The 21,353-nt window shown below is 39.8% G+C and overlaps 1 protein-coding gene across 1 annotated transcript in view; it reads left to right on the forward strand.

Annotated features, from left to right (window-relative positions):
* The window catches only part of TARBP1 (tRNA guanosine 2 -O-methyltransferase TARBP1), a 62,316-nt gene that overhangs the window by 26,878 nt on the left and 14,085 nt on the right, over positions 1 to 21,353 (forward strand). Inside the window, exons 13-23 of the mRNA XM_024761487.1 lie at positions 145 to 317; positions 7,592 to 7,701; positions 10,162 to 10,323; positions 12,501 to 12,688; positions 13,121 to 13,382; positions 13,493 to 13,681; positions 15,047 to 15,228; positions 15,405 to 15,476; positions 17,312 to 17,432; positions 18,297 to 18,407; positions 19,284 to 19,433. Of these exons, the coding sequence (XP_024617255.1) occupies positions 145 to 317; positions 7,592 to 7,701; positions 10,162 to 10,323; positions 12,501 to 12,688; positions 13,121 to 13,382; positions 13,493 to 13,681; positions 15,047 to 15,228; positions 15,405 to 15,476; positions 17,312 to 17,432; positions 18,297 to 18,407; positions 19,284 to 19,433 (1,720 nt within the window). The remainder of the gene's footprint in view (positions 1 to 144; positions 318 to 7,591; positions 7,702 to 10,161; positions 10,324 to 12,500; positions 12,689 to 13,120; positions 13,383 to 13,492; positions 13,682 to 15,046; positions 15,229 to 15,404; positions 15,477 to 17,311; positions 17,433 to 18,296; positions 18,408 to 19,283; positions 19,434 to 21,353) is intronic.

The raw sequence follows: 21,353 nt of genomic DNA on the forward strand, positions 1-21,353 counted from the left end.
TAGTAGGTTCTAGGTGTTTGGATCATCCCTAAAAGTAATTCTGTCCAATGGAATCATTAGCTAACCAGTTCCACGACTGTAGCTGGAAAACAATTTCTTTTTGCTTTTGAAATGCTTGATTTGGGCGTGTCTTTTAATGTCTAGTGAAAAGCGGAGGACACAGAATGTATTAAGGATATTCTTAGATCCTCTCCTGGATGCCCTTGTGAAGTTTGGTACAAATGCCTACATGCCCTTGCTGAAAACTGACAGATGCCTGCAGTTGCTGTTGAAGTTACTGCACACTTGCTTGTTGCAAGGTTCCGGTACCCAAGATGGTGAGGATCATTGGTTTCTGTTGGTGTTTTGCTGGATATATCGTTGGTACTCAGAATGAGAGGAAATTCCTGACCCTTTAACTTCGTGCATTCAACAGATATTTACTGAGTATCTCCTGTTGGTGCTGGGGATGCAGAGGCAGAGTAGCAGACTGCCCTCACCGAGCTGACATTTTAATGTTTACATTTGTTGCTCGCTGTTGATTTTAGAATGTGATTGCATTTGCTTTTGCTCTTTTTTTTTTTTTTCCAATGGGCTCTCACTGATTTCCAGACTACTGAAAATGATCACTATTTCATACATGTTTTAAGCCAAGATCCATTTCTAATTGCCACTGTGCTGCTGGATGTTGCAGAAAGTAAAGCATGAGAATAGCAATAATTTTATAATTATTTGTTTTTAAATATGTTCATCCCTCAGCACCTCTAAGTAGAAAATACTTCATCCAGGAAGTACAGGGGTGGTAGATGGAAGCATTGAACACTTTCTTCGTTCCTTAAACTAAGATTTATATAAAACAGTAGTTGAAAACCCATGGACATCAGATATGAGAATATCGATGGGTAAGCCTTGATTCCCAATCTTTCTGACCAGTTTCATTTGGAATTTTAGAAATTTTCTATTTAGAAAAGAGTATTCTAGAGAAGCATTGGTATTAGGTTAAACCTGAGGATAATGTGGAAGTTTAGGTTTTAATATAGGCTTGTGAAATATTAAAGCTTGTTTCCAAGTTCTGGTATTTTTGGTAATGGTAGCAGAACCGAATGCTGTACACGTAACAGTAACTTTTTATAAGACTTTTAACTCCTTTAAGGGCATAAATTTGGGTTCATTTGACATGTCTTGACTGTTGAAAGCACTAGACTCAGTGCCTTCAAGTGCAGGACTGGGTTACAGGTACCTTTTGGAAAATCGTGATATTTGATACACACAAGAACGTGTGATGGTTATATGTAATTATGATGCAAAATAATTGAATAAACACCCACGAACGCACCACCACGGCATTTGCTGCTAAGAAGGGATTTACCTGTGACTCCTCAATCCCTGCCTTTTGCCTCCTTATTTTGACTTTTATCTGTATCACTTCCATGCACTTAAAAAATGGTTTTACCACATACATCGATGCTCCTCAGCAATATATAGTCTCATTTTCCTGCTTTTGAGCTTTATAGAAATGTCACTTTACTGTAAGAAGCCTTCTGTAACTTCTTCACGTAGCAGGTTTCTAAGAATCATCCGTGCGTGTCCTTTCTTACACTTGCGCGTTTTCCCCGTTGTGTTACCTTCCGTTGTGTGATGACACCACAGTTATGCGTTCTTCTGTTGCTGGACACTGGATTGCATTCCGTCTACTACTATTGTGTACAGCGCTGCCTTGAACACTTGTCTACGTGTCTCTTCTAGGCCTGTGTCTCTCCAGGGCACATGCGTGCCCCTGGGGCCAAAGTGACCGGTTCTTAGAGTATGTGCATATTGGAAAATTGGTTTTCTAAGCAGTTGTGTACACGTTTTATGTTCTCATCTGCAGAATGTAAGTTCCCATTGATGCTCCTGCATCTCTCATTATACTACAAGCGAGAGCCAAAGAAATCAGTGTGTAATTTTGATAGTAACTGACTTCCAGATAATTGGTAAACCATAATAAGCTTAATTAACTTTATGGTTTTTTAGTTGAAGTATAGCTGTTCACACTGTTGTGTTAATTTCTGCTGTCCAGTAAAGTGACTCAGTTATACATATATTTACCTTTTGTTAATATTCTTTTCCATTATGGTTTATCATAGGATATTGAATATAGTTCTCTGTGCTATACAGTAGGACCTTGTTGTTTATCCATTCTATATATAATAGCTTACATCTGCTAATTTAGATCTATTTAACGAACTTTAAATAGATCTAAATCCTGAAAGGATTTCTTTGATGGGGGAAGAGGAAACGAGTTTTTCCGTTTTATTAATGAGTAAATAATCTAGGATTAACTACTAGTACAAGGGTCAATGAACACATAATGGTAAAGTCAGAAATAACTAGGTACAGTCAGCCGTCTGTATTTATGAATTCAACCAACCATGGGCAGAAAATATTCAGGGGAAAGATTCCAGAAAGTTCCAAAAAGCAAAACTTGAATTTGCCGTGCTCCAGCAACTATTTACAGCTATTTATATAGTATATACAAGGATACTTGGCTAAGCCTGGGTCTGCTGCAGAAGGGAAGATATGTACAATTAAAACATACTCCTGGGAAATGCAAACACATTTTCACCTACTTATGAGCAATAATGGCTTATGTGGGAAAACCCGTTTTACTTAAAACTCCCCCAAAGATGTCCTAAAATGTTCAAAATAAACTAAAGCCTAATTCATAACTTTGGTTAAATGGTCTTTGCTGCTTCTGTCAGCTTAAAGCTCTAAATAAATGATGTTCCGGTGGTTATTTTATTTTAATTCAGGATAACAGTGCAATGTTTATTTTAATATTTGAGGAAACGTACTTATAGTTATACTGTAACTCTCCCTTTGTTGCTTTGGATTATATGGGTCAAAGTAACTAGCCTAATCACTGACTACTTGCTGAATGTGTCACAATATCTACATATAATATATTGGGTTGGCCAAAAATTGCGTTCCGTTTTTGCCATACCATCTTATGGAAAAACCCAAATGAACTTTTGGCCAACCCAATATATGTGGATATATCCACATACAATATCCACTTGTAATCCTTGTTGCTGTCAGTTTTTTCCTGAGTTGCTTTTATTTTCTGGCCTTGATCTTTTGTGTCTCTTTGAACTTTTCTTACTGAGGTAGCTTTTATTTTTTAAAAATTGTGGTAAAATATACATAACAAAATTTACACTTTAACCATTTTTTTTTTCTTTAACATCTTTACTGGACTATAATTGCTTTACGGTGTTGTGTTAGTTTCTGCTGTATAACAGAGTGAATCAGCTGTATGTATATCCTCATATTCCCTCCCTCTTGCTTCTTCCTCTGACCCTCCTTATCCCACCCCCTAGGTGGTAGCAAAGCAGTGAGCAGATCTCCCTGTGCTATGCAGCTGCTTCCCACTAGCTATCTGTTTTACATTTGGTAGTGTATATATGTCAGTGTTACTCTCTCACTTTGTCCCAGCTTACCCTTCCCCCTCCCCGTGTCCTCAAGTCCATTCTCTACATCTCCATCTTTATTCCTGTCTTGCCCCTAGGTTCATCAGGGCCTTTTCTTTTATATTCCGTCTATATGTGTTAGCATACAGTATTTGTTTTTCTCTTTCTGACTTACTTCACTCTCTATGACAGACTCTAGGTCCATCCACCTCACTACAAATAACTCAATTTCATTTCTTTTCATGGCTGAGTAATATTCCATCGTATATATGGGCCACATCTTCTTTAGCCATTCATCTGTCAATGGACACTTCCATTTCCTGGCTATTGTAAATAGTGCTGCAGTGAACATTGTAGTACATGACTCTCTTTGAATTATGGTTTTCTCAGGGTATATGCCCAGTAGTGGGATTGCTGGGTCATATATCCATTGGTGTTTTGATAGGGATTGCGTTGAATCTGTAGATTGCTTTGGATGGTGTAGTCATTTTTACTATGTTGATTCTTCCAATCCAAGAACATGGTATATCTCTCCATCTGTTTGTGTCATCTTTAATTTTTTTCATCAGTGTCTTACAGTTTTCTGCATACAGATCTTTTGTCTCCTTAGATAGGTTTATTCCTAGGTATTTTATTCTTTTTGTTGCAGTGGTAAATGGGAGTGTCTGTACTAGACACGATTAAATTATACACTTTTAATGGGTGAATTGTAAGATGTGATTTATAGCTCAATAATTTATTGACCATATTTATGTGGATCTGTTTCTGGATTCTTTTGATCTGTATTTTTATCCCTTTGCCAATACTGTACTGTTTTGGTTACTGTAGATTTACAGTAAGTCTCTAAATAGGTATTGTGATTCTTTCAAATTTATTCTTGTTTGTCAAAGATATTTCTAGCTATTCTAGCTCCTTTGCCTTTCAATATAAACTTTATAATCAGCTTGTTTGCATTTACCAAAAAAAAAAAAAATCCTGCTGGAATTGATTGGAATTGCATTAAATCTACAGATCAATTTTTTTAGAATTGCTTTCTTTATTATATTGAGGCTTTTAATTCATGAATATGGTACGTCTCTTGATTTATTTAGGCGGTCTTTTATTTCTTTCATCAGAGTTTTTTAGCTCTCAGCATATAGATCCTGTGCAGGTTTTGTTAGATTTATATCTTTTGGAAGAAGATTATTGTAAATGATATATTTTTAAATGTTTTGGTTTTCAGTTGTGCATTGCTGGTATACAGAAATGTGATTGATTTTTGTGTGTTGACCTTGTATCCTGTAACCTTGCTGAAGCTCTTATTAGTTGTAGCAGTGTTTTTAATAGGTGCTTGGGATTTTTTGGTAGACAGAGATGTCATTTGTGAATGAGGACAGTTGTGTTTGTAGGGTTGTGCATAGTGCTCCCTTATGCTTTAAATGCCTGCAGGATCTGGGGTCTGATGTAATTCCTTTGTAACTCCTGATAGTGGCAGTGCTCTCTCTCTGTCTCTCTAAGACTGGCTAGTGGTTTATCAATTTTATTGACCTTTTCAAAGAACCAACTTTTGGTTTCATTGAATTTTCTCTGTTGATCTTTCTCCTTTCAATTTCATTGATTTCTGGGTTTTTATGTTTACATCTTTGTGCTTACTTTTGGTTTATTTTGCCTTTTTATTGACATTTAGGTGGAAGCTTAGATCATTGATTTTAGATCTCTCTTCTTTTTTAAAATGACATTTAGATTTTCTTAAGTTTTGTTGTAACTGCATCCCACAAATTTTGGTATGTTGTATTTTCAGTTAAGAATATTTTTTTTGGGAGACTTTCTTTTACCCGTGAATTATTTGCAAATGTATTTAGAGATTTTTCTATTGTCTTTCTGTTACTGCTTTTTTTTTTTTTTTTTTTTTTTTTTTTTTTTGGCGGTACGCAGGCCTCTCACTGTTGTGGCCTCTCCCGTTGCGGAGCACAGGCTCCGGACGCGCAGGCTCAGCGACCATGGCTCACGGGCCCAGCCGCTCCACGGCATGTGGGATCTTCCCGGACCGGGGCACAAACCCGTGTCCCCTGCATCGGCAGGTGGACTCTCAACCACTGCGCCACCAGGGAAGCCCTCTGTTATTGCTTTTTAATTTAATTCTGTTCTAGTCAAAAGAGCATACTTTGTACAATTTCAACTTTTAAAAAATTGTTAAGGTTTATTTAATGATCTAGGTATGGCTTATTTTGGTGACTATTCCATGTACACTTGAAAAGAGTATGTGTTCTGCTGTTGTTGGGAGGAGTGTCCTATAAATGTCAGTTGTATTCAAGAGCTTCATGGTGTTTTTTGTATTCTTGCTGATTTTAGGATTGTTGAACCCAACTATAATTATGGACTTATCTCTTACTCTAAGGATTATGATGTACATACTTTTTACAGTCAACTTAGAATTAATATTTTACCACTTAAACTACCTTATAGGTCCCTTAACCTCGTCTCCCCCATTTATTACAGATATCTTACATTTACTCTTGTTGAAAATCCTACTGGACAATGTTCTGTTTTTTGCTGTCAACCATCAAACACATTTTAAAGACTCAAGAGAAGAGTCTGTTGTATTTACCAAGATATTTACAGTTTCTTTTGCTCTTTCATCCCTGACCTTCCGTGTTTTCCTGTGGCATTGTATACCATGTGTTCGAAAAATGTCTTTTAATATTTCTTTTGTAGCAAGTTTCTTGGCAATGAATTCTCATAGTTTCCCTTCATCTGAGAATGTCTTTATTTTGCCTTCTGAGTAGTATTTTTGTTGGATATAAAATTCTGCTTTGATAGGTCTTTTCTTTCAGCAATTTAAAAGTGTTGCATTTGCTTCTGGCCTCCATGGTTTCTCAGTAGAACTCTGTAGTCATTCACATTGTTTTTCCCCCAGGTAATAAGTTGTTTCTCTGTGCTTTCAAGATTGTTTCTTCGTTTTCGGTTGTCAGCAGTTTGGCTATACCGTGTCAGATTGCATATTTTATTGATTGGTTTTCAAGTTCACTGATTCTTTTCTCTTGCATCTCCTTTCTATTAATCCCATCCAGTGAGTTTTTAAATTTTCAGTTATTGTACTTTCAGTGATAAAAATCTCTGTTTGGTTTTTGTGTATATCTTCTCTTTCTTTCCTGAGACTTTCTGGTTTTCCATTTGTTTCAAGAGTGTGTGTTGATTGATTGTTGAAGCATTTTTTAATAGCTGCTTTAAAGTCTTGGTCAGGTTATTCTTAAATCACCATCATCTTGGTGTTTTCATTCGTAGATTCTTTTCCCATGTGAGATAAGGAATAGCTCATGCTTCATATACCCAGTTATTTTTGATTGTATCCTAGATATTTTGAATATTGTGTTGTGAGGCCCTGGATCTTGGTCAGATCCTGAGACAGTGTTGATATTTTTGTGTAGCAGACAGTCAGCCTGGCTTGGTTTAGGCCTCAATTCCTGATGTTCTGGCTTTTGTGGGTGCTGGTTCCACAGTTTTGTTTTCATGTCCTCTGCAATGCTATCTTGACCTGTGCCCCACGTGTTCCATCTGGTGGTCAGGCTGGGACCTGTCCAGTTGTCTGTTAGCTCCGTTCTGAAAGTCTTTGACGTGCTGAATAGTATCACATCCAGGCCTAGCAGTTCAGGGGTGAGCCCAGCACTTCATAAGCCACTTGCTGGGGCCATTTTCCTGAGCGCCTCCCTCTCTGGAATCTCCTAAGTACTCACCGTCCGGTTCTCTGAGATTCTCCTTTTTCATTCCCTGAGCAGAAGGTGGGCGCCCAGTCTGCCGCCCACTTTCTTGACTGCTCCGCCATCTGGGTCCAGTCTGTAGGAGGACAGGCGCAAACTCACCGCCGTTCAGGGTTACTTCTTTCTGAATCCATCTGCTGCTTTTTGCCTTTCAGAGTCTTCAAATAGCTGTTTTGAATATTCCGTCCAGGTTTTGTAGCTGAATTCAGTGAGAGAGGGCAGTGTGTCTTTGTTGTATCTTATCCAGAACTAAAACGCCTAAATGATTTTTAAGATTAATTGTAGAGATCCCCATGGTATCAATGACTATTCTATTGTTAGAATTCATTTTTGGTAAGTGATTCATGTATATGCTTAACATAGGTGAGCTTTTACTAGACCGTCGGGTGTACTTTGTACCAAATAAACTTATTTCTCTCATTTTAGTTGCGCATACAGATGAGGTGTTTACTCTCCTTCAGAACTTTGTCATGTCTACCACAGAGAGCGTTTCGGAATTTATTCTCAGAAGACTTACTATGAAGGAACTAAGTAGGGTATGTATGTATTGGAGTAACTTTTCAGTCTTTTCATCAATATTTTGAGTGATTACTGACTGGCAGGCCCTGAATTAAGTTGAAAATTAACGTGATAGTTTCTCAAAAAGCGGCCTTTGGGAGCAGAAAAAGATACAAGCTTTAGGGCTTCCCTGGTGGCGCAGTGGTTGAGAGTCAGCCTGCCGATGCAGGGGACACGGGCTCGTGCCCTGGTCTGGGAGGATCCCACCTGCCGCGGAGCGGCTGGACCCTGCGTGTCCGGAGCCTGTGCTCCGCAACGGGAGAGGCTGGGCGGTGAGGGGCCCGCGTACTGCAAAAAAAAAAAAAAAAAAAAAAAAAAAAAAAAAAAAAAAAAGAAAGGTTAATGTGATTTTATCCTTCAGATGGAAAGATTTTTAAAAGTAAACTCATTATATAATAGTTTAAAATTATTTTGAAAAACCCACTCTTTAATACATTAGGTATTAGAATTCCCAATTAAGCACATTTGTTTGGTAGCTTATTAGAGTTTAATAAAAATCTCTTCCCCATTTTCCTTCCCCTCCGCAGCGTGATGGTCAGTATTTAACAACTGGCTCTTGGGGGAAAAGCCCTGATTTGTAGTGTTTATTAGTTCCTGTGGTTGATTTCAAGGTACCCGCACGGGGCCATGAATCAGGGAGAGATGAACCGTCCCCCTCACTTCACAGAGGAAACAGCAGCCTCGGCCGGCGTCACCCCCGCTTCAGACTGCCCGGTGTCTGCCTCACCCGCCCCTGAATCCATCCTCCCTGCCTTCCCTCCCTTACAGGAGAGGAAGGTGGTCTGGACCTCATCCCCTCCCATTTGCTCAGCGACTTTACCCTGTTGATCAGCCTCTCTCTTTCTTGTATTTCTCACCTCTCCTTTCCTCCTGGATCCTTTCCATGAGCGCTGAAACGGCTTTAAGGGTCCCTCATCTAACAAGAACCCGCTCAATTCCGCGTTCCTTCTGGTGCCCTGTTTCCTTCCCTTTGTGAGCTGGTCTGTAAACAGACCCCGCAGCTCCGGTGAGTAGAAGTGGCTCCTTTGTCCTGCACCTGGCGATGCTTTGCAGACCACGTTTCTCTCGACCCCCTCAGCCCCAGTGGACACTGTTGACGCCTCCGCCTTGAGACGCCGGCGTTTATGACATCCTCCTCCTGCTGTTTCCCCTCCCTCTGGCCGTTACTCCCACGAATGTCCATTCTCTGCTGCGTAGCCTTGGAAGTCAGAGTCTTTCAGGTTGGCCCGGGCCCCTCCTTTTCTCATTCTCTCCTGTCTAGCTGACCTCACCGGCATCCCCAGCTTTAGTTATGCCGGGGACCGTCACATTCCTTTCTACCTCAGACTGACCTTCTGAGGTGAACGCCCATTCAGCGAGTTGCTGTTTGGCAACTCAGGTTGAATTTCCCCCATATACGCTACTTAAAACTGAACTCCTTATCGTTCCTGCAGGAAGGTTATCCGCCTTCCCTCGCCCCAGGTTCCCTTCTCGGGGGATGTGCATGATCCAGCCTGTTTCTTCAAGCCTAAAACTTGGGAATCCTGGCAGCTTTATCCCTCGCTCTCACCCGCTGTGTTCAGTCTTGGCACCAAGCCCTGGCGTTGTTTCCTTCTCTCTGCATTGTATCCTAGCGCTCGGCAAAGTGCCTGGCATCTAAGCATTGCTCGGTAAAAACTGATAAACTGAATGGATTCTTTGCTTCCTGTGTGCCACGGAAGCCTGAGGGTAGAGGAATTGGCACGGCGATAATAAGCAAGGCTACCACTCAGGGCCAGTCCCTTCAGAATGCTTTCTCTCACTTAATTCAGCAAAAACCCTGTGATGGAGAGATACTACCCTCCCCATTTTACGGGTCAGGAATCTGAGGCCCAAAGAGGTTAGGTCATTGGCAGTAGGTCACAGAGCTGGTGATGATAGAGCTGGACCGAACCCAGTCTGCCTGTGTCTATGAGTCGAGAAGCCCTGCCTTTAATTCTGTCCCCATCCCTGCGCCCCATCCAGCTTACTAGCTCTGATATGCTGGGTAAGTTGTTTAGCCTCTCTGAACTTCGGAAAGCGGGACAGTGACCGTTCCTTGTGGGAATGGAGTATTACAACTGCCTGAAGGAAAGGAAGTGGCAGTGGCAGTTGCTATTGTTATTGTGATTATTTATGATGTGTTAGCCTGGGATGCAAGAATTGGTAGAACATAGTTTCTGCCTTCCAGGGTCTCATAATCAAGGTGGGGAGCCAGCTGAGTAAGTCGTGCTGATTGCAGAGTCACCGTCTAAGCACAGAGGAGGACGTGCTTAGCTCTGCCTGGGGAGTTGAGGGAAGGCTTCTTGGAAGAGATGACTTCTCTCATCAATGTCATCTTTCAGTACTTTTAGATAAACTAATTTATTTCCTGCCTAAACTCTCATAGCTTTGTGAAAATTATGAACCTTGCTTGTTAAGTGTTTTATTGTTTCTCTTAGGTTTCAGATCTGGAACGTTGCCATTTGTACCTGATGGTATTAACTGAACTTATAAATCTCCACTTGAAGGTTGGATGGAAAAGAGGCAACCCTATTTGGAGAGTTATTTCTCCTTTGAAAAACGCATCCATTCGGCATCTTCAAGAGATGGACCGTGGACAGGTAATCCTCTTTGCTTCAAGGCTTGTAATTATGTTGAGTGAGGCATACACAGAATACATATTTGACTATTGGACAATATTTTGATACATAAAAAGCATCTGCTGAAATTTAATTTTGAAAATAATATCCCTTGTTCATCATATTTGATGAAGATTGGGACTCCTCTCATAATATTAGGCATATAATGAAGGTGTGGTGAACTGCAATCGTAAAATCATTTAGATACAGATAGTGGATTTTCACTAGGTCTTTTGCCTGGGTACCAGTAAGGGACATTTTAATGTGTCCAAATTCAGTCCAGTGTCCAGAGCCTCCATGCTTGGATTTCTACGTCATTTTCTAGCCCAGTTCACAGCGTCTCCCCTTCCTTTCCACAGAGCCCTTCTATGCTGCAGTCATGCTAGGCCACCATAGGGAGCGTCACAGATCACAGCACATGCCATATCCTGCCTCATCTGGGCTTTCATTGTGTCTCGTCCTTCCACTGAGAACGCCCTCCCCTCAACATACACTTGTCAGTATCTGGTGCATCCTTTTCGTCCCAGCTCAAGTTACATTTTCTCTTAAATGAAATTTGATCAGTGTCTCATTCTTTTCTTCATTACCTGTTGCTCTTTATGCCTCCATTTTTGTGTTTTTTTCCATCTTACTTGTTTTTGGAATAATTTATATATATATGTCTTCTCCACTAGATTTCAGTACCTAGAGGCATTTCTGAAACATGATATAATAAGGCATAGTGGTTATGAGCACAGGCTTCGGAGTTAGACTTCCTGGTTCTGAATCCTGGCTTTATCTTTACTAGCTGTAAAGATACTAGCTGTAAAGACCTTGGGGAACTTACTTAACCTCTCTGTGCTTCATTTACTGCACCTGCGAAATAAGGGTTATAAGGTTGATGTGAGGATTAAAGCAAGCTCATGCATGGTAAACCTTTAGAACAGTACCTGGCATGTAGAGAGTCCTCAGTAAATGTTAGCTGTTTTCACTTAACACACACGGTAAGGGTTTTAAAAATTTGAGCTGAATCATAGTCTAGTCTGGGCTGCTAATTAAAAGAGCTACTTGATTGCTTTAATAATCTAATTTTTAAAGTAGTTTTCGAGAACTGTATTAAAAGAAAATTATAGGGAGGACTGATTAATATTTCAGCATCCTGTCTACTGAATATTAATGTATTAGTGTTACAGAAGGACATTGTGAGTTTTGAATGTAGACCAGAATTGTGAACCATACCACAGTGATTTTTAAAGATTGGCTTACTCCCTTTACTAATTCACTGAATTACTTTACGGTTAATAGGGAACGTATTGGCTCAAAAGTAGCCCTAAATTTTATTTCCTGTATTGGCAGTGTTGCTAAGTAAAATTTATCTGCACAGAGAGTTGATTTTCTGTGGTGGTGGTGAGGGAAGGTATGAAATAAGTAGTAGAAGGTTCCTTTCTGTAGAGATGTTACTGGTGGGCGGTATTTGGGAGAACTGCTTTGGTCTCTCAGGGAAGTATTTTCCCTATCTAGGTTCTTACCTGCACTCCTGGCTTCTTGGTTGAGATTATTGACTTTCTCTCTGTAAGAACAAAGCCAGGCTGTCTTGGTTTCCTCCTTTCTGCTCCTGCCTGTAGAGTTCCAAGTGCTTTACATTGAAATAACCGATTTATTGAATCTTCGCAATAATCCTGTGAAGTAGATTCTGTTACTGTCCCCATCTTACGGATGAGTAAACCAAGGTGTAGTGTGTCCACAGTCAGCTGGTGGTAAGTGCAGAGCCAGGGTCCAGACCTAGGCCATGCGGTTCGAGTCCAGCTCTTAACTGCTGTGCTGTGTCACCAAAAGCAGCGTACAGCTGACTGAAGGAGTTGTTTATATATATGCCAGGAGTCTTTTTTTAAGTCTGTTTTAGCCAAACAGTTGAAGTAAGACTCACCCATAGGAACTTTGTATCCAAGTTGTCTTCCAGTCTGAATTGCTGAATTTTTATTGCCACCTTGTTTGCCACCAGTCTGTACAGAAATGGTAAAGAGTGACGTATATTGGATTTCCTTTTATTTCCTCTGATATTCAGTAGCAGGCACAAAGAGGGGAAGGAGGGCATGAGATTCCCATAGACTGGGAGCTCAGGTCCTTATTGGTTAGGATTTGCTTATGTTCGATAAAAGATTGTCCCATTTGCTCCCCAGGAACCGACACTGGGTAGACAGATTCAGAGAGTTGTTAGTATGGCTGCCTTGGCCATGGTGTGTGAGGCCATTGACCAGAAGCCAGAGCTACAGCTGGACTCTCGGGATGCGGGAGCCACGGAAAGGTTCCTCTCCTCTCTCCAGCTCAATCAGACGCTGCAGAAGCCCCACACAGAGGAGGACAGCAGGTGTGTTCACCCCTTGGAGAGAAGCATATACGTGAAAGGCATCTTTTTTGCTCATGTTTAAAAGTCCATTTTTGTTTGAGTCATTGAGATAATTGGTGATTGCTCAACCTTACGTAAAGGGTCATGGAAGCTTCGAGATGAGGCTTCATTCAGGATGATAACGTATTATCAAATTATTCATCCCTGTTACTGGAAGCCCATTAACTTTTCTGCATTTAGTTTTCAGTGAATCATTTAAAGTGAGTGCAAGCACCTACTTTCAGTGTAGTTAGGAAATTGAGGCTTGTGTCGTTTCCTCGTTTATTGGTAGACAGGATGTTTAATAATGACTGTTTAATTTCTCCCCTTGTAAGGGTAGTGTGCTATTACACGCAAAAGAAGTGGAGACAGGCTTAAAGAAGGATGGGGTAGTGACTTTATTTTTTGTCTCAGTTTTTTTGAAGAGTCGTCGTCTTCCCAAGGATGGGGGAAAATAGTTGCACAATATATTCACGATCAGTGGGTCTGCCTCTCTTTCTTGTTGAAAAAATATCACACCCTTATACCAGCCTCAGAGGATGAAATTCTGGAACCCATTCTACCTGCTGTTCAAATGCCAATAAGGACTTTGCAGTCCGCACTAGAAGCCCTCACAATTCTTCCTTCTGATCAAGTTTTACCTGTGTTCCACTGCATGAAAATTTTGGTTCCCAAGGTAAGATACAGTGAGACCTGAATTAAAGAATAACCATAAGACCAGACCATCAGTTTCTGAAATTGTGATAATTATGTATTTCTTTTTTTTTTTTTTTTTTTCCCTACCAGCTTCTGACCTCCTCTGAATCTCTCTGCATAGTCTCTTTTGACATGGCTTGGAAAATCATAGCTTCTTTAAGCAACACTCAGCTGATATTCTGGTCTAACTTAAAAGCTTTTGTTCAGTTTGTTTTTGATCCCAAAGTTCTTACCATTGCTGCAAAAATCAAGGGCCAGGCATATTTCAAAATCAAAGAGGTAACTTTTTTTAAAATTGGGATTAAAAAACATGTAACATAAGATGTGGCATCTTAACCATTTTTAAGTGTACTGTTCAGTAGTGTTAACTATATTTACATAATTGTGAAAGACCCCCAGAACTTTTTCATCTTGTGGAACTGAAGCTCTGTCCCCATTAAGCATCTCCCCTTTCCCCACCCCGCCTTCCAGCCCCTGGCAAGCACCGTTCTACTTTATTTCTGTGAATCTGATGATTTTAGAAAAAAGAGGGAACTTTTTGTTTTCATTTTAATTTGTGTGACCTGTAGCACATGAAGAAGAAGAGAGTTATATTTGTAATTACGTATTAGATTTGTTGTTATTTATTTATTCAGTCAGTAAATATTTTGAACCTTCTTCAGTGTCATGAGTAAGAACAAAGTCTGCTAGATGTAAAGAAGTAGGTAGCCCATGAACCACATCTGCCTTACAAACATATTTGGTTCATATAATCAAATTAAAATCTTTTGAATTAGTTGCCAGCTTTTAAGGATTGGGAACTTTGCATGAACATCTGTATTTCCTCTTCTCTTGGAAAATTGTACGATCTGGCAACGCTGGTCATTCCTACATGAGAGCAGTGTCCCCCGGTGGTCACTGGTCCCTGGCCCTTCCGGGTGGGGCACACCCTTTCTGTTGCTCCACTCCAGACCGTGGCTTGATTTCTCCTGGACCCTGAGGGCAAACGTCACGTGCCATTTGTCAGTGCATCTGTGCGGTTGCTTTTCTTGTTCAAGGAAATATTTCTCTGAATATAACCTATCCAAAGGTCTTTCTGGTTTCTGGAGGCATGTGTGTTTACAGTCACTGATACGTAGTAGGGAACATAAGGTGATGGAATTACATCATGCCTCAGACTCACATACACTCCTTATCCAAAGGGGAAGATGGAAAATAAATCCATTTATTACCCTGCTGTCTCTGCGTCCTTTCCTGACCCACGGTACACACTTAGAGAGGGGGGCCTCTTTTGTTTTGAGGCAAGGGAGGCCCCTGGCAAGTGCAGAGAAAACTGAAAATGTCAAGGGTGAGGCGTTTTTTCTCCCTTTCATTCCCTATCACTTTGGGCAGTTGTTCCTCTGGGATAGTTCTGGGTGAATATCAGTATCAGTAAAATTTTATTTATTTTTAGTATTAAGAAATGAGAAATTAGCATTCTGTGATTGGTTAACATCGTGCAAACAGTGAAGAGTTTTTAATTTTTTAGACTCTATTTATGGTTATGTTGAAACTATCATTTGAAGGCGTTCAAGTAACAGTTTTTAGCAACATGAATTTTTTTTTCTCTTTTTTGAAAAAACTTAATTGGTCAAAGGATAAAGTAACTATTGTATTTCATTCCAGATTATGTACAGGATAATTGAAATGTCTGCTATAAAAACTGGAGTCTTCAATATATTGATAAGTTATTGCTGCAAATCTTGGATCGTTTCTGCTTCAAATGTGTCTTTATCTACTGCTAAAAATTACAGCGAACTTGTCCTTGAGGCGTGTATATTTGGAACAGTGTTTCGGCGTGATCAAAGGTAAAAGATGCCATTATTTCAGCCTCACGTAACTTATATTAAGTGTCCATCTGGGTAGAATTGTGTCTTTATCTTAAGGCTTTCAGTTAGAAGAATATTGATTAATTTTTAATTTGGGACTTTAATTTTTTTCTTCTAAAACTTGTTGTTCTTTGTCACATGTGTTTTATGGAAAGACTTATTCAGGATGTACAGACGTTCATAGAAAATCTTGGGCATGAGTGTGCAGCGAACACGGTTATTGAAAAGTAAGTATGGTGGGTCTTCCATATCTTGATATAAATGCGGCATTCAAAATGTGAGAAACATTCTGTATAAGATACTGCATGAGCCTTCCAAATTGTGTTAGAAATTATATTGCCTTGCTAATATATTTTCTTCAGATCTGTCACTATTTACTGAAACATGATAAACTTTAAAAAAATTTAGTGTGGGGCTTCCCTGGTGGCGCAGTGGTTGAGAGTCCGCCTGCCGATGCAGGGGACACGGGTTCGTGCCCCGGTCCGGGAAGATCCTACGTGCCGCGGAGCGGCTGGGCCCGTGAGCCATGGCCGCTGAGCCTGCGCGTCCGGAGCCTGTGCTCCTCAACGGGAGAGGCCACGGCAGTGAGAGGCCCGCGTACCGCAAAAAAAAAAAAAAAAAAAATTTAGTGCCAAGTCCAGCATAAATAAGGAAATAACTGTGGGGAATATGCAATTCCTATCCCTCTTCTTTACTTGGGTGGAGGGGTGATCATCAGTGCACATAGTTTATTTTTTTTTTTGGCTAAAATCCACTATTTAACAAGTCACTATGCTCACGCAAAAATAAAATTACTGTTGGAGTAGGCCCTAAAGTTTTGATGTCTGGGATAAGCCTATTCTTATCTAACCGCTGAAATAATTTTTTTGGAGCTTTTTAAAAAGTTTTTATTTTCTCACATAATTTTCAAAACTTTGTGCATAGGTGTCTATGAAGAAGATAATAAATTGTGTTGTCATCATTCACTTTGATTTTAGAGTTTAGGACAACAAATGACAATTGTGTACAGTTACCACAAAGTTTATTATTCTAAGAGTCATAGCTGTGTTTTAAATCTGCCACTCTTCATTAAATATATACATTTTTCATTGTTAATTATTTTAATTAATTTTTTGTTTTCTTGGCTGGTTGGAGTATAACAGTAAGTGAAATTTATTTAGTTGACGTTTCCAGAATATTTTGATTTCTACTAGACAGATATTGTTAAGTTAAAATGACATTTACTCACATGATAGTCATTTTAATGAACCTGGAAATAATTAACAATTTCAGTGAATTTATTTTTCCCCGTTTGGATACTGAAAATGCTGGGATGCTCAGCACACACAGTGAGTGCTCTCTGAGTTTGCCCTTCACCTAGAGACGTGCACTTAGACTACACAGTGACGACAGCATCGAGGTGTTGATGTGTGTTCTTGCCCCTGAGCAGGAGGTGTCTGTGGTCCTCTTCCAGGAACAGTGTCATGAGCTGTGATCTGTTTTGTCCACAGATGAGGTATTATTGACCCAGTATCAGTAGTGTGTGCCTTGTTTTTCCAGAAGTCTGGGTGAATTTGTGCTCATTCAGACTTTGTGTACAGGATCTCCTGTTGATGTATTTGTTACCGTCCACTGTCTATCCTGATTTAAAATGCATTGTCGGGGAGGGGGAAGGGTGAGCTGTGACAAAGCGAGAGAGTGGCATAGACACGTATACACTACCAAACGTAAAATAGATAGCTAGTGGGAAGCAGCCGCATAGCACGGGGAGATCAGCTCGGTGCTTTGTGACCACCTAGAGGGGTGGGATAGGGAGGGAGGCGCAAGAGGGAAGAGATATGGGAACATATGTATATGTATAACTGATTCACTTTGTTATAAAGCAGAAACTAACACACCACTGTAAAGCAATTATACTCCAATAAAGATGTAAAAACATAATAATAAAATGCATTGTCATTAAATATGAAGCTACTTAATTTTAGAAAACTTTTGGAAGGTTTTGATATTTTGAAATTAATATCTAATGTATTTTTTAATTTTGAAAATGTATTAACATAATCTATCATTTTATATTTTTTAGTACTAAAAGAGAGGACCATTATGTGAGAATTTGTGCTGTCAAATTCCTGTGTTTATTAGATGGCTCAAATATGTCTCATAAGTTGTTTATGGAAGATCTTGCAGTCAAGCTATTAGAAAAAGTAAATATGCTTTATTTTACCTTCAGGTATCTTAACTTAGCAGTTCAAGCAGTAGCAGTGACGTACCAGAAGTAAACCTGCCAGTTGGCTGAATTTAGACAGCAGAGACCATTAAAGCCGGGGAGAGCGCTGCTAACGTAGGACTCTGTGCTGCTGTTGCCTTGTGTCTGGTGATGGCACTGTCCGTTTACTGAGGTGCCCCTGTCTTAGTGGGGTTTATATCAAATTGCAGATCCCATTATTCCAAACTTACACAATCAAGGGGCATTGTATTCCCTTGCTAATATATATTCTTCAGATCTGTCACTATTTACTAAAATACGATAAACTTAAAAAAATTTTTAGTGCCAAGTCCACCCCTGTGACCCCATGTCTCCCCCTTAACTGGGCACAAGGAAGGAGAAGTATATTTTCAGGTACTTTTTTTACTACGTAAATTTGTATGGTTCCTTTTCTAATTTTAAAAGCAGATAAGTTTAGACTTCCTGGTGGTCCAGTGGTTAAGACTCCACGCTTCCAATGCAAGGGGCATGGGTTCGATCCCTGGTCAGGGAACTAAGATCCCACGTGCTGCGCGGCGTGGCCCAGAAATAAAAATAAATTAATTAATTAAATAAGAATAATAAAACTTAAAAAAAAAAAGATAAGTTAAACAAAAGAACGAAATTCATTGTTTTGAAAGGAAACTTGGGAAAAGTATCATAAGAAAGTGTCTTTCTTATCCTTCTGCCTTTCAGAGTATAACAGGCTCCTATGCCCAGTTTATACTTTTTAAACTTGAAGTTGTCACTGATTTTATTTTCATTAATCACGAATTCAGTAGGTAATTTAATATTGGTTCCACCCTCTCCCCCGCCCCCCAAGGATGAATTGGTGTCCAAGTCAAGAACTCGATACTATGTGAATTCTCAACAACATAGAGTGAAGAACCGAATATGGCAGACTCTGCTTGTACTTTTCCCCAGATTCGATCAGGTATAACATTTATTACCTTCGTACCTTAAAGCATAATGTTTTCATATGAATAAACTATGTAGTAGAAATTGTCATGTGCTACTTTAAAATTGAGAAAGTCGTCTGCTTAAAATTTATACTTTAGTTCTTAAAATTGAAGTTTATTCAGAAGTTTTTTTAATAGAATACTAAGGCAATTAGGTGTTGTAGAAATAAATTGGAAACTGATTTACATGGCCCCATTTAATATATTTTTCCCCTCAGTATTTTATTGTAATATTTTAACTGTTTGAAGACTCATATGCCACGATAAAACTTTAAGCTGTTTTTTAATAGTGACTATTTCTTAATTAAAATTAGTAACCATTTTCAAAGTTGATAAGGAATAGATTTTAATTTTTCCCACCACAGAAGAGAAATCACTACGTGACATGAGAGAGACTAGTGCTGCTAAGGTGGTAGTCATAATGCGACATATAAATGTATCATCACAAAGTGAGAGAGTGGCACTGACATATATACACTATCAAACGTAAAATAGCTAGCTAGTGGGAAGCAGCCGTGTGGCACAGGGAGATCAGCTCGGTGCTCTGTGACCGCCTAGAGGGGTGGGATAGGGAGGGTGGGAAGGAGGGAGATGCAAGAGGGAGGAGATATGGGGATATATGTATACGTATAGCTGATTCACTTTGTTATAAAGCAGAAACTAACACACCACTGTAAAGCAATTACACTCCAGTAAACATGTTTAAAAATAAATAAATAAATAAATGTCTCATCACATCACCATGTTGTACACCTAAACTTATACATTATATGTCAGTGATATCTCAATAAAAATAATTTTTTAAAATTAATAACCATAACAGTTTAATTTGTGTGCTTTATTTTTCTCAGGATTTCTTGAATAGAATTATTGACAAGATTTTCCAGGCTGGTTTCATCAATAATCAAGCGTCCATAAAATATTTTATAGAATGGATTATTATACTGATTCTGCATAAATTCCCTCAATTTCTTCCGAAGTTCTGGGACTGTTTTTCTTACGTAAGTAAAGGAGATTTTTCTTAATTTTTTTTTAATGAGGAAAAGATCTTAGCTATGCTGGGAAATTGTTTCACTTTAATAGTTTTCTGGCTGTCAGTTGCCCTGCCCCTAATGTACTGATATCCTAAATTGTGTTTTGCAGGATTTGAATTAATTTAGACAGAGACAGAAAGCCCTGGCGTTTATCTTGAGTATGGCATAATTTTTATTTGAGAGTTCTTCTATTCCAACAAAACAAAGAGGGAAAAGGTTTCTGTTGTTAAGGAGTAAGGGGAATAGGTGCTTTCTGTATTTTCATTTACCAAGCAAAGTCTTTGTTTGATCTTAGAGGTAAGAATGCTGAGGAATTGGGGACTTCCCTGGTAGTCCAGTGGTTAAGACTCCGTGCTTCCAACGCAGGGGTGCAGGTTCGATCCCTGGTTGGGGAACGAAGATCCCACATGCTGCAGGGTGCAGCCAAAAAGTAAAAAAAACAACAACAACAAAAAAGAATGATGAGGAATTAAATGCATTCCTTACAATTTTAAAGAATTTCTTAGTAGGGAAATTTCAAATATAACCAAAGCAGAGAGAGTAGAAGGGAGCCCCTACCACCCAGCCAAAAGCAAGTGTCAGTTCGTTTCCATTCTTACCTCCTCTGTACCCTCACGCACACCTCTGACACCTCATCCCCAACATTCTTAAATCTTGAAAATCATTTGTAAGGCATCGATACTAAGATTAGTGATAGAGTTTGCAGTTGCGGGCTTCCTGACAAATAGCAAGTTGTTTCTAAACATCAGTTCTAAATACTTGCCTCAAGTATTTTCTGCTGGTTCCCAAGTTCACCCTTCCCTTTCTGGGTAAATGACCTTGCCTTCTGTGTGTGAAAAGCATCTCTTTCTGTTTCTGCCTTTCTGTTTCAGGGGGAGAAACTGTTGTTCTCTCTTGCTCATCTGTAGCTGTGTCCTTATGTGCCCTGAGCTCTTCACTCTTATTCTGTTGACTTTTGCTCCCTCCTGCCATCGTCCTAGTGTCTTCTTTTCCTTCTATTAAACTTCGAGAGTGAGTATCTTTGCCTTTCTCTCTTGCTCTTCTTAAACCACTGGGCTCTCCCGCATCTTCAGAAGTCGCACGTTGAGGGCTTCATGTGCAGCTACAAACAGCCTTGTCTTTTTCTTCCTCTTCCTTACTGCCGCGCAGCCTTTCTCGTTGACTGTTGCTTTTTTTCTCCAGCTGACTGTACACTGTGGTGGTCCCTTCTCCAGTCCCTTGTCCTTCTCTTTCTATACTCCCTGTCTCTGCTGGTTTGCTGCATCCCAGCCACCTCCTAGGCCCTCTAACGTAATCACTTCAAACTTCATCCTGTGTAACACGAAATTGATGAGCATGTCTTTGCCTGAAATTCCCCCCCCCACACACACACACACACCACGGTCCTTCTCACACACACACACACACACACACTCCTTCCTTCACTGTCCCAGGCTCCTCTCCTGAAACCTGGTCACACACACACACACACACTCCTTCCTTCACTGTCCCAGGCTCCTCTCCTGAAACCTGGACACACACACACACACACACACACACCCTCACTCACTCACTCACTCACTCACTGTCCCAGGCTCCTCTCCTGAAACCTGGCTGTTACGATAAGCATGGCGGCATCATCTTCACAGTGATCCTGAAAAGTAGGTCAGAATTTTTACATTTTACTTAGTGAAAAAACTGAAGTCCAGAGAGATTAAGTAACTTGTCACACCACTAAGAAATGACAAAGCTCTAATTCAGGTGTCTGTTTCCTTTCAGAAGCCGCGTTCGCCTTCACTGTTCCAAGGTTCCTCTCCTGGCTCTTCTTCTTCTCTTCATGCCCATAGAATTAAGAAACATACTTTGACATTTTTTCCTTGCGTTGCTTCTCAGACCTGTTGCTTTATT

Source organism: Neophocaena asiaeorientalis, unplaced genomic scaffold (genome assembly GCF_003031525.2).
Source record: "Neophocaena asiaeorientalis asiaeorientalis breed wild unplaced genomic scaffold, Neophocaena_asiaeorientalis_V1.1 scaffold166, whole genome shotgun sequence".
Lineage (NCBI taxonomy): Eukaryota > Metazoa > Chordata > Mammalia > Artiodactyla > Phocoenidae > Neophocaena > Neophocaena asiaeorientalis.